Consider the following 12,326-nt stretch of genomic DNA (forward strand, 5'->3'; position numbering starts at 1 on the left):
ATGAACACTTTCGGTGGTCCTTTCTGATGGGGCATAGTGGAAAGAATGCAACTTGAGTGTCGGATATGTCCCCTAACTCTGCTGAGCCTCCTCCTCTTGTCTGTGAAGCAAGATGGTCCTGCTCGTGTCCCGGTGCTGTTGAGAACACTCTAAAAGCATTTGACATGCAGGAAGTTCTCAGTGCATGCTGCCTCTCCCTTCCTGTGGGATGGTTTAGACTAAGTGCATGTGCTTGTCCAGGTGTGCTGAATGAAGAAATGATTCCACTCGGTATCAAGAATGGAGTAAAACAGAATTCCAAATAGATAAATTTCAACTATGAAACACTCTTTCAGTGAAATAGACTCATTGAAAATCTAAGGTATTGAAAAGGAAGGTGGAAATGGAAGCACTCAAAATTGAATCATGGCTGGGGTGGTGGTACATACTCAGGGGGCAGAGGCAGGAGGATTGTAAGTTTGAGACCAGCCTGGGCTACGTAGTGAGGCCCTGTGTCAAAACAAACAAACAAGCAAGCAAACAAATACCGTGTGTTTCTTTGTACTGGATAGTCTGTAACTCTAATCTTTTCCCCCATGCCCTTCCTTCCTCAGTGCTCATCTTCAAACTCTACCAGCGGGCAAAGCATGTGTACAGCGAGGCTGCCCGAGTGTTCCAATTTAAGAAAATATGCGAAGAAGCACCTGACAACACAGTCCAGCTGCTGGGGGAGCTAATGAACCAGAGCCACAGGAGCTGCCGGGACATGTACGAGTGCAGCTGCCCGGAGCTGGACCAGCTGGTGGACATCTGTCGGTGAGGCTGAGAGCTGTGTGGGGGTGGGGAGGGAACCAAGGGATGCCACGAAAGAATGTTGCTTAAATTAATGATAAAAGGGCAACAGTTTCATAATTTGTGTGAATAAAGATCCTTCCTCACTTCCTGGATGGGGTTCCCATGGTATAGAACCAACCTTGTTCTGTCGTTTCACAAGGCTCCGAGTTTGGAGTCAGTTTGGAGTGGGCCTTCTAAGAGGGATTTTTCCATCTTTGGATGATTAAGCCTTTTAGGAAGGCAGCTCTTCTCAGACAGGGGCCCTACTGTTGCTTCCTCATGATCGTTTAAGTATTTCACTGCAGCTGTGTTAGAAACGCCTGTCAGGTGTCTTGACTAATAGTTGTATTCAGAAAGGAGACAGCCAAAAGGGGGCCTTGAGCTTGACAGGTCAAGTGTGTGAAGGGAGGGTGGCTGATGGCCAGCATTTCCTGCCTTCCAGGTTCATTTAGGCAATTTGCAGGAAATGAGGAGTGAAGAAATCTCAGTTTATAAATGGTTGAGACAGAAGTGTAAGGAGAGAAACTTTCACAAAACCTGAAAACAACGTTCTTATAATTGTGAAAGAATGGGGACAGGGGAGTGGGCCCTGACTAGGAGGGAGCTCACTGTCCTTGGGAAAACTGAAAGGGAAATGGGGAGAACTCTCAAATGGCTAGATGTAATTTCACCATGAGAAGATAATTCAGGGCTGCATACAATTAGTACTGGAAATACAATTAACCACTTGGCGCTTGTGGCTTGCCCTACTTCCACCATACTCCAAGCCTGAAAAGTTGAAGTCAAGTAGCTCCTATGATCACAAATGGCCTGAGAAACCCATCTTGTCCAGAGACTTGAACTTAGCATTGCTGAGAGTCACTCTGCTGACGTTAGCATTTGCTCAGTAATTGCCAAAAAGCCTTCCACAGCCTATTTCATTATGAGTCCTCTTTTCTGAAAATATCAAGGGCACAGTGAGGGGAACAGACCAGTATTGTTCAGTTCTGTAACTAGGAGAAAGTGGGATGATTTGTGCAGAAATGAAGAAGAGGCCTCTTTGCCTGGAAGGGAATGGGGTGGTTTGAATCCTACCCGAAAAGCTGTGCAACAGCATTTGCCAGCCTCCTGAAATTCTCTAATGGAGTTTCAACTGATCAACCAGTACTTACTTCCATTCTTGTAGGAAGAAAGAGAAATGAGAATTTAAAGAAAAAATTGAGTGGCAGTGATAAATGCAATGAACAAAAATGAGAAGAGATAAGAGACTGCCAGGGTTGAATGGGTATTCTTCATAGGAAATGGTTGAAGAAAGTCTCTCTGAGGAAGTGGTATCTGAGCAGAGACCCAAAAGAAGTGAATGAATGAGAACAGAAAGTGAGCAGGCCCTGAGGGGTGTATGTGGCCATAGTGTGTGAGACTCAGAAAGAAGAGGATGGTGGGGGCAGTGAAGGAAGGAGAGAGCAGCAGGTGATGAGGTGAGAGAGGTCACTGGGAGCCATACACAGGGGCCTGTGGATTGTGGGAAAGACTTGGGCTCTAAGAGCAGAAAGGGGGCAATGGAGAGGCTAAGTGATGTCAAATATGTCTGGCCAGAAGACACAATTGCATTGTGGAAGAAAGAGGAATCAAGATGACTCCTAGGTTTTTGGCCTGAGAATTTTTCCTTGTTTCTCTAAAAGGCACATTTTTGGCAGCCATTTTTCACAAATTCACAGTACTGTAAGATTTTAAAGCAGCAAACAGAAGAGATAGATCTGAGACGGCACCAAGAGGTGATTTGCAGAAGTTCACACCATGAGCTGGTGGGAAAATCTGGCTCCCAATCCAGTGCTTTGCTGCACCTGCCCCTCCCCCCATAGTTATTCTGAGATATGATTGCATTCGACTGTGGGCCATCCTTAAATGTATTTTTCTCCTTCAAAGCGAAGCCTCAGTTGTCGTGGTTTCCAACATTTGAATGTGGAGCAAAGTCATGCAAAGCAGTGGGGCTGGAAGGTGGGAAGGTTGAGTTCTAGCTCTGCTATTTATTGTCTTCCCTTATAATCTCCAGTGTCCTCTGCTGTAAAGGTCTACACATTTTAAATAATGTGGTTCTAGTGAATGATTTTGTGGCTATGTCTTAAGTGGGTTTGGAAGAGCACCTCTTATTTATTTTTTAATTTTGTTTGGGAAAACTTTCTTTTTTTAATTAGGAGAAAGCAAAGATTTATTAGAACATCATTAAAAGGGGGAGAAAATGGCAGGCAGCTAGGCAGAGGAGCATAGAATGGAAAATTCCTTTCTTAATGGTAGCTAAATATTTGTGACTAGGCTTGTCACCTGCTGCATTAATTTTCTGGCAAAAAATCAGTTGTGTCTAGTATAAGGAGCTTCATCCCTTTTTATCATGGTTGTTTTAGTTTAGATAGCCAATTGTTAAGTATCAAAATGAATTTCTACTTCTTTCATAACCATAGGTCTGAGTTTCCCATATTAAAGGGTTATCTTCTGGCATATTGAAAATACAGGCTGGACTAGTTGGTTCTTTGGTCTCTTTTTTGGTTAACAATTCCTTGGCTGCTGTGTGACCATCAGACAATACCCTACACATATTCCATCTAGTTGGTAGTACTGAAGGTCCTTGTGGCACAGTAGGCTCAAGGAGGATAGCCTAAGGGGGACTAAGGGGATCAGCTATTGGTGACATTGCTTCCTGTGTCAAACCATGATTTCCACATGGCTATTTGTGTACCTTATGAGCCTTCAAAAGTTGTGGCCCTATGTGGATGTTTGAGAAGAGATAAGGCAAAATGGAGGGGTTCAGAAGACTGCAAAAGAAGGTAGGAATAAAGTAAAGGAAAGGTTCAGAAGAGCAATAGAGATGCCCTTGAGCCCTGATTCCTTCTGGAGCTTTGTAAGTGTCACTGAGTCAGGCAGGGGCAATGCTGGATGTGCTGGGAAGGGCCCGTGCAAGGCCTGCTGTGAGCCCCTCCTGTAGATCCTGGCTTGGTTTAAGAACCACACTGCCTCAAAAGTTCCCAGCCATCTTGAAATATATTAGTATCAGGAGGGGAAGGTGTGACTGAGACTGGCAGCATGAGCAGGTTGGTTGTCTTTGGAGACAAGATGAGGGAGGACAGCAGCCAGAATGGGTTCAGGGAGGATCGCTGTCAAAGGTGGTCTTTGGATTGTCTCCCTGATCCACCTGTGGCACTTTAAAATTTCTTTTGTGTTTCAGAAGGCTTTTCAAACTATTGGCATAGCTAACTGAATGAGTGAAGGAAGGAAGGAAGGACATGGATGCCTGACATACCCAAGGCACTGCATGCAAGGGAAGAGCTGAGCTAGACCATACGTGGAAGGCTCCCTGGCTAGTTAGCTGTAGGACAATGCACAGAACAACTTTATGACCCAAGTGGAGAGGAGAGAAGAAAAGAGCAAATCACCAGTGCTTTCTATTGTTTCCTGTTGAGCCATTTACATCTCTTCAAGAGAAAATCGGTTTAGAATCTAAAGAAAGGGCCAGAAGAGGGCTGTTTTTAATCTTTTATTGCGTTAATGTTAGAATTTCAGTTATGTGAGGTAGAATAATGAAGGAGAAAGATGATGTTTGCCCAATTAAAAAAAGTATCTTTTTTTAATGAACAAAATGTGAATTTAAAGAAATGACTAAATTTTAAAGTAGAATTTCTCAAGGAGCACAGAACAGTTTTGAAACCAAGTCACTTATGTGTGAGACAGCTCATTTATTATTGGTTCCCTGACATTACTTTTGGAAAAAAATAGTTAATGCCTTTATTTCTTCTTTGACACTTGTTGAAATTAGAGAAGATTCATTGCTGTATTACTGTTATGATTGCCCAAACCATTAAGGAAGATGAATGACAAATTTTAATGAGCCAACAGTGGTACAAAAGTTACTTTGCCTTTTCTTCTCAGAAGCCTTTCCTTAGTTGTATTTCATGCTGGGCTGCTCAGCCTCTTGTGCCCATTCTCCTGACTTTGTCTGGGATAAGAATTATGTGCAAATACACAGCTGTGTGCCCTGCCAGACAGAGGGAGAGAGCCACTTTACCTGCCCACCAGGCTCGCTTCTCTTTGTGCCTCTGTTCTCCACTTATTGATAAACTTGCATATACCATCTGCTCAGACCAAGCAACTTCTTGTCAATGGCTGCCAGTGCTTACATTTCTAAAATGGACTTGTAGGCACATTTTCTTATTCTTTCTTACTTCAACTATATTTGAAGGCTATGGTTTCTTGAACCCAAAACAATTTGAGAACGTTGTTTCTAACCTGAGTGTGAAAATCATAGGAATAGTTCTAGAAGGTCTGTTCTTCTAAGACATCTTGCCAGTTTCTAGAAAGTAGAAGCTAGAAGTCTTTCCAGTTGAAGAATATACTACTGACTGCTCATATTTATATGTAATATATGATCTATATTTTATATATTAAAACAGATCTAATCCTCCTGCAGTCATCTAGTAGAATCCACCAAATACCTGGACTTCTACTGGAATTAATTTAATATCTACTTGTATAATAGATATTTTCTATTATACAATTTCACTTATCTTGTTCTTTTTGGGGGGAAGTACTGAGGTCTGAACTCAGGGCCTTGTCCTTGTTTAGACAAGAGCTCTACCACCTGATCCACACCCTTAGCCCTATTTTTTCCTTCTATTGAACTCAGTGAAATCAAACTGAAATACAAGGCATCATTCCTTATTTCCTTCTTTCTAGTTTGTAGCACAATTGGGGCTCTCTGGGTTTCCTTCTCACCCTTGCATTGCTAAGAGCTTTATGGTCAAATCGGTTCATTTAAAAGTAGGGCATTTTAGATAGGCTATATTTGGTGTCTGGACAGTTTAGGACATGAATACACTTTCAGGTGATAAATGAGCAAAAGGAACATTCCTATCCTCTCCATCTCTCATCTACCCTAGCCTTAGTTTTGTGCCTTGACAAATCGTCCAGTCAGCACAGTCACAAAAGAGGTGACTGGGGAACTTTAGGGTGGTTGTTTTGAAATGCTTGTGTTGCCTCGCTGATGTACAATAGTGCAGGAGAGATTTTTTTGTTTGTTTGTTTTACTGTTCTCCCAGGGAAAAACTTCAAATGTGAAAAGTTTACTTAACAGCCTTGGCTCACCCTCTTTTCTCCCTTAATTTAAAGCCTGTATTGATCTCCTAACTTGGGGCTCTCTTGGAATTTCAGTGCTGTAGGCCAAAGGGCACATTAAGCACTGGTTGGAAACACTGCAGGCAGGGCCTTTGTGCCATGGAGTGCGTGTATGTGTGCATGTGTGCAGCAGGACAGGCTTCTGACCACGACAGGGAAGTTCCTGGATTGTGATCCCCAGTGCCACTGACTCAGGGGCAGAGGCCATTCATAATTATACTTGTCCTTTATTTGGGAAATTTGAGCGCTGAGGATTTTGGACCTTATGGCTGACACAATCAAGTCCATTTTCTTCTACAGCTGGCCAGGTGGTGACAGAGCAGTTCTGGAGGCTCAGAAGAGCACACATTTACCTAGAAAGACTCAGCTTCTGATCTGTGGAAATGGGTAGATGTAGTGGAGGAAAAAAGGCATTCTGGCACAATCCTCATGATGTTTATGCCAGATTAGAAGCAATGCTCTCAATTTTGTTTTTGAGTCAATTTTGAAACCATACCTTTCAAAACTGTTCAGATGAAAAAGTGTAAGAAAATGTGCCTAGAAGTCCATTGAAGACCATTGAAGAGTTGGTGAATTGGGTTCAGTAAAATGGTACTGTCTGGGTCATAGAAAACCAAGCAGACACATTTGGCCTTCACTAGACCATGCTGTGGTTGGCTTTGATGCCCAGACTTTAGGGCCTTTCTGAGATGCTTCAGGGATAACTCAGTTTCTCCCAGTATCTTCACAGTAAGAGATGTTTCTTGATGTACTTGCATGACAGCTTTTTTTTTTCAGCAATCAACAAACTACAAACAGGCCCCTTGCCAGCCTAGCAACTCAGAATAATTCCAGAACTCCAGGTCAGAGAAACTTCTCAGCCTGGATGATAGATAGGAGTTTGGGCTTAGTTCAGCTACCGGGCCAGAGCTAAGTGCTTGAGGGGCAAGAGGAGATTGGCAATCTTTCATTGTTTGTAAGCCTCTTTTTTACTTCCATAAACATCTATTTTTGTCTGAAAAACATATTTTAATGAGTAAAACAGATGATGAAAAGAAGTCAGTGGAGAAAATCACTAAGGGGAAAATGAATTACTGGTGTGATTCTCAGTGTCCTAGAATAGAGGTAATAAACTATTGATATTTTCCAGGAAGTAAAATAGCTCATTTTTATGGAAAAAAAAGGCATAAATTGTGCTAAACTAATTATGGTGTTTTTAATCTGCTACTAATTTGGAGTAAATTTTATTAGGAAGAAATAATTAGAAGGATATGTTAACTTTTGTTGTCAGAGTAAATTGCATCTTTTAAAGATGAGTGATCCTTGTGCTTGTGTAAGGCCTTTCACTTGGGTCAGATCTTGGGTTTGAAACTGTGCCTGGTTGGCGGTGACTAAAATGATCTCTTGCTGCATGGTAGTTTGTACAGTTGTTTCCATTTCAACCAGAGGCCCTCACCTGACAGCAAATTCCGAATGCAGTTGTCACGCCAGCTCCAGAGTATGCAGGGAAGATGGCATGTGCCTATGGGGATACCATCCTCTTTGCAGAAAGGTTTGCAGAATTTTCAGTCAGTGATTAAACAAACCAGTCAACCTGGAGTTTAATCATAAATTCTGTGTTAATAAATTTATTTAGAACAAACCTAGGCTATCAGTTCTAGGAACCTCATTTTTTTTTGCAGTACTGATGATGAACCCGGAGCCTCATGCATGCTAGACAAGAGTTCTACTACCAGGCTACACTCCCAGCCCCAGGAGTCTGATTCTTTTACGTGAAATAGCTAAGTCTTAAGAAAGCAGCTGAAATAGCTACTGGAGGAAGGAAGCCCCCACTTAAGATGTGTGCATTGAGTTTTGATTTGCACTCCCCTGAAGTGAGCTGGTTCTTAATGTTAACCACGCCCATCACCTGCCTGTCTTCTTCCTCACCCTCCCTGATTTACCTGTAGGCTTGTTATACACATCTTCCAGTGGCTGCTATGTGGAATGAAGACTGCACTGGGTTATTGCCAGATTTCATGAAATGGAAGTACTGCCAACAGTTATACTTCCAGTCAAAACCAGGCCCTAGCTTTAGATACAATTTAAAAATTCCAGCTTGGGAATGGCAGTGGTAGAGCACTTGCCTAGCAAGCCAAGGCCCCTAGTTCAAACCCTTGTACTGCCAAAAAAATACAAATCATATTCTGAACCAGTATAGACTTCTTAATGTCCTGAAATGTTTGGCAGCACCCTGAACCTCCCCCCACCCATGTGCCCTTCTTAGAACCTGGGGATGCTGTGTGCCACATAGCACCAAGCATATCACTCTTGTTTTCTTTCATTTCTAGGTGCTAATGCTCTTTTCTCTCATTGTTTCAGGAAGTTTGGGGCTGAAGGTTCACGCCTCACTGGAGCAGGATGGGGAGGCTGCACAGTGTCCATAGTACCTGCTGACAAGCTGTCCAGCTTCCTGGCAAGTGTGAGCGAAGCTTATTACCAGAGGAGTGGTCGCAACCTAGCACCAGAGAAGGAGAGTTTGTTTGCTACCAAACCTGGAGGCGGGGCTTTGGTTTTCCTTGAGGCCTAAACAATGCAAAAAATCTCAGAGAAACTATTTAGGGCATTTGAGAACTGGCAGGACTTGTGCCACAGTAAATTAGTCCCCTTTCTGTTTTCTATTATAATGAATGGCTGCTATTATCAAGATGGATTTCCAAAGAAATGGTTGAAGCTTTCAGTGCTGTACAATGATTATTTTTCTATCTGAAAATACGGGTTTTTTTCTTTTATTTTCTCTAAGCAATAAGAGCTGAGATGGTGCTTGGGTAGATCTTTTCAGGGTGATTTACTAACATCTATTGGTTTGAAGATTGTAAAGATCAATGGTAGAACCCACTTTCACTACATGAATTGGACCTGAATTAAAGTTTACTAATAATCAGATGACACAGTAGAGTTGTGTGCATTATTCTTGAGTAGGGTTCATTTCTGGTTTCCTCAATATTATTCTTCCTTGAAGCTGTAGAAGTCATCTGTTGTCGTGGATGACGACGATGACCGTGATGCCATAAGTTCTTTCTCAAGTTTAGCCTCGACATGCTGTGAAAGATGAATAAGAATTCACAGGTTTTCTTAGATATTGAATACTTGGAGCTGAGAGTCCCCCAATTATGAAGATGCTAAAGATTACTCTATTTTTTTTTTTTTTTTTGGCAAAAGATAGATTTAGGAAGAAAATCTAAGTCTTGTTAAAAAAAATGTTAAAACCCATGTGATATAGTATAAGCAATCATCTTTCTCTTTTGGTCCTCAACACTTTCCCCCACTTCACAGAGACACTTAGATGACAGACCTTTAAGACTCTTTCTCTATTCACAGTGAAATAGACAATTATCAAGACCATAATTCTGGTAACTTGATTTGTTCATAAAATTTACTTTCTTCCTACTCTACCCTACCTTTTCTCAAATGCCCCTCAAGTCCAGAAGGCATGCTCACTGTTCTGGAAAACCCCCACCCTTGCCTCACATCCTGTTTTGTGTGTTTGTATACATGCACCAGTGTAGGGCAGGTATGCAGATATGTGGGCGAGAGTGAGCATGCAAAAGCTTGAGGTGGACTCTAGGGTTGGTGGTGAGGGTGGGAACCTATGCACAGTTTTCAGAAGTGGGCAGAAATGTCTGGCTATGAGGTATTGGTGAATGAAAAGCGTTTTTCATGGCCAGACCATAAGAAGCCCTTCCTGAGTTATAAGATGGTTTACACCAGAAGGTGTTTTGCTTAACTACTCAGGTAACTGAGACAGCAGTTTTGCAGTTCAAATAATTCAGGAACTTCTCACAATTTTCTATTTTTTCTATGGTGTGTTTGTTCATTAATGTGCAGCTCAGTGACAGGACCTCATCACTGTAATCTGTCTCCAAGAGGCCTTGGCAAAAGTAGTTGTAATATTTCTTGAAGGAAAATGGTCATACTAGGAAAGCTACAATTCTATTCTAAAATAAACTTCTGTGCATTTTCATTTTTAGCAGAAAAGTAAACACCTGAGAAAGCTTAAGTCAAATTTGTTGAAAGAATTTTGGGCTCTTTAAACCCAATAATCTAAGACCTGAATTTATTTAAATTTATAATCCTTTGTTTTTTAATACTTTGTCATTTTCCACAAAGGATTTGTGGTTGGTATATAATTCTTTAAAGATACCTGGCTCACTTAAAAAATAGCACTTGTTGTTGCTTGGGGAAGGGAGGGGAGGGGAAGGTGAGGAGAGGGGACTTGAAGGGGATGGAGGGAGTAAGGGGGAAGGGAAGGAGGGAGCCCAGAGGTAAAGGGAACAAGGTAAAAGGAGATGGAGGAGCAAGGAAAGGAAAACCAAAAAAACCCAGCAGTCTCCTTTCTTTCCTTTCCTTCTCTCACTCATTTCTGCTCAGAATCTGGTGAGACCGTGAATCGGGGACAGGGTCATTGACAACACAATTTGTATCCAATATGACTCTGCTGACTTGTTAGGGAGAAACTAAATACAACTTCAAACACCAATAATTTTCCGTTCATTTGTAAATCAGCCTGCCCTTAGAGAGTTTTAGTTACATAAATTGTCCCTGGTAAGAAGCAAGGAATGGGGGAAATGCGCATAAGGTCACCATTAAGTATGAAAAACAGAGATTATCATAAATGTGCATGTGGATGATTACATACAAGAATGTGTTCTGGAGGTGCAATGGAGTCATACACACCTATAATTCCAAATACCTGGGAGGCAGACATTGGGAGGATCACAGTGTGAAGTCAGCTTCTGAAAAAAGTTAGATCCTATCTTAACATATAAACCAGGCACAGTGGTTCATGCCTGTAACCCCAGCTACACCAGAGCACAGGAGGCATAGGTAGGAGGCTTGCTGTCCAAGGTGAGCTTTGGGCAAAAACATGAGCCCTTATCCAAAAAATGAAAAAGCAAATAAAAAAAATTAAAATACCAACAAGGGCAAGGGATGTGACTCAGTGGGTACAGTACCTGCCTAGTAAGCATGAGGCCCTGAATTCAAACCTCATTATTACCAAAAAAGAAAAAAAATGTGTTCTGTTCTATAGCTATAACTTGGATATGACCATACATTGCTTATGAACTATACTGTCAAGTCCATGTAAGAAAAAGCTAGAGCAAGAATTCTCAATTATTTTCAGGAAGGAAACATACCATTTTATGTAGGAAATTCTTAAAATCATTCTTAACTTCAAAAGGTTTCTTGGTAGCCTTTTCTTGAAGCCTAAACATGGAATAGAGAAAACTGTCAAACTATCCACATCTAATACCCAACATTTGCAAAGAGTTTAATGTATTGTGCATTTGCTAGGCAGTTTACATATATTAATTCAGTCACCTTCACAATGATCTTGGAAAGTAGGGACTTTTATCCTATTTTCTTGTTGAGGAAATAGGGTCAGGTAGGTAAAACCACTGTGTCCCACATTTGTACAGCTAAGAAGCAGATGATCTGAACCCAAGCCTTGTGGCTTAAGGCTTTGGTGCCCACTGCTGTGTGGCTCTCACCGGCTGTGCCGAGATGGTCACTGGGCTCTGGCATGAACTTGAAGCAGCAGCAGTGGAGAGAGAAGAGGGAAAAGAAAGAGCCTGGTGTGGGGAAGACAGAGGGGGAGACTGAGCCCATGGAGGGTGGAAATCCAGGAGTCTGTCATGGTTTCTGTCACCAAGGATTCATTCAAGAAGTATTTATGAAAGAGTTGCATTCAGGAAGCAGCAGGACTTTCCAGAGATTGGAAGATGTGGGGCAAGGCAGAGGTAGACCAGGAAGGAAATGTTAGAACTTGGAAGAAGGGGGAAAAAGTGAGAGAAAGGAAAATGAAAAAAAGGGGGGAGGGGGTATATCTGGCAATAGTTACAATTTCATTGCAACTTTCAAGTGAAACATTCAAAATTTTTCTTTCCATGAATCGGGTAGGAAGTATAATTTTCTGAAAATTCCAGGTACACCTTGCTGAAGCAGGAAGCTTGTACTCACTCACCCCTGCCAGGCCTAGCCTCAGGCTCTTCAGCATTCAGTCCAGGCTACTACTGAGGCCACAGTGGGCTGCCTGGTTAGAGGACTCTGGCATTGTGCCCTGTGAGTGACACGACCCCCTCACTCATTCTCCATCTGTCAATGTCACTTCCTCATCTGGATTTTCTCATTTATTTAGGGTCGAATCTGTCCTTTGATAACATGTCTCAAATCTGCCTTCATAATCCTATTTAAACATACTCCCAAATACTCCTGGTGCCCTCAGACTCTGTTTCATCTCACTATGTTACAATGAACCCATCTTCCAGCTCACTCTAATTTATGATCCCCTCTCTTAAAAGAGCAAAAACGCTGGGAGTGGTGGCACATGCCTGCAATCCCAGCATTTGGAA

General features: G+C 42.0%; 2 protein-coding genes across 7 annotated transcripts in view; one reads left to right on the forward strand and one right to left on the reverse strand.

Moving 5' to 3' along the window:
- Nucleotides 1–8,862, forward strand: part of Galk2 (galactokinase 2) — a 118,625-nt gene extending 109,763 nt beyond the window's left edge. For all 6 annotated transcript variants that reach the window (XM_074065910.1, XM_074065908.1, XM_074065909.1 and 3 more), the window contains 2 exons: nucleotides 594–795; nucleotides 8,296–8,862. In XM_074065910.1, coding sequence (XP_073922011.1) covers nucleotides 594–795; nucleotides 8,296–8,503 — 410 coding nt within the window. In that variant the 3' untranslated portion in view covers nucleotides 8,504–8,862. The remainder of the gene's footprint in view (nucleotides 1–593; nucleotides 796–8,295) is intronic.
- A 57-nt stretch (nucleotides 8,863–8,919) lies between these two features.
- Fam227b (family with sequence similarity 227 member B) overlaps nucleotides 8,920–12,326 on the reverse strand; it is a 216,960-nt gene continuing 213,553 nt past the window's right edge. Inside the window, exons 14-15 of the mRNA XM_074058881.1 lie at nucleotides 11,112–11,181; nucleotides 8,920–9,015 (exon numbers count right to left, since the gene is read on the reverse strand). Coding sequence (XP_073914982.1) covers nucleotides 8,920–9,015; nucleotides 11,112–11,181 — 166 coding nt within the window. The remainder of the gene's footprint in view (nucleotides 9,016–11,111; nucleotides 11,182–12,326) is intronic.

Source organism: Castor canadensis, chromosome 2 (assembly GCF_047511655.1).
Source record: "Castor canadensis chromosome 2, mCasCan1.hap1v2, whole genome shotgun sequence".
NCBI lineage: Eukaryota > Metazoa > Chordata > Mammalia > Rodentia > Castoridae > Castor > Castor canadensis.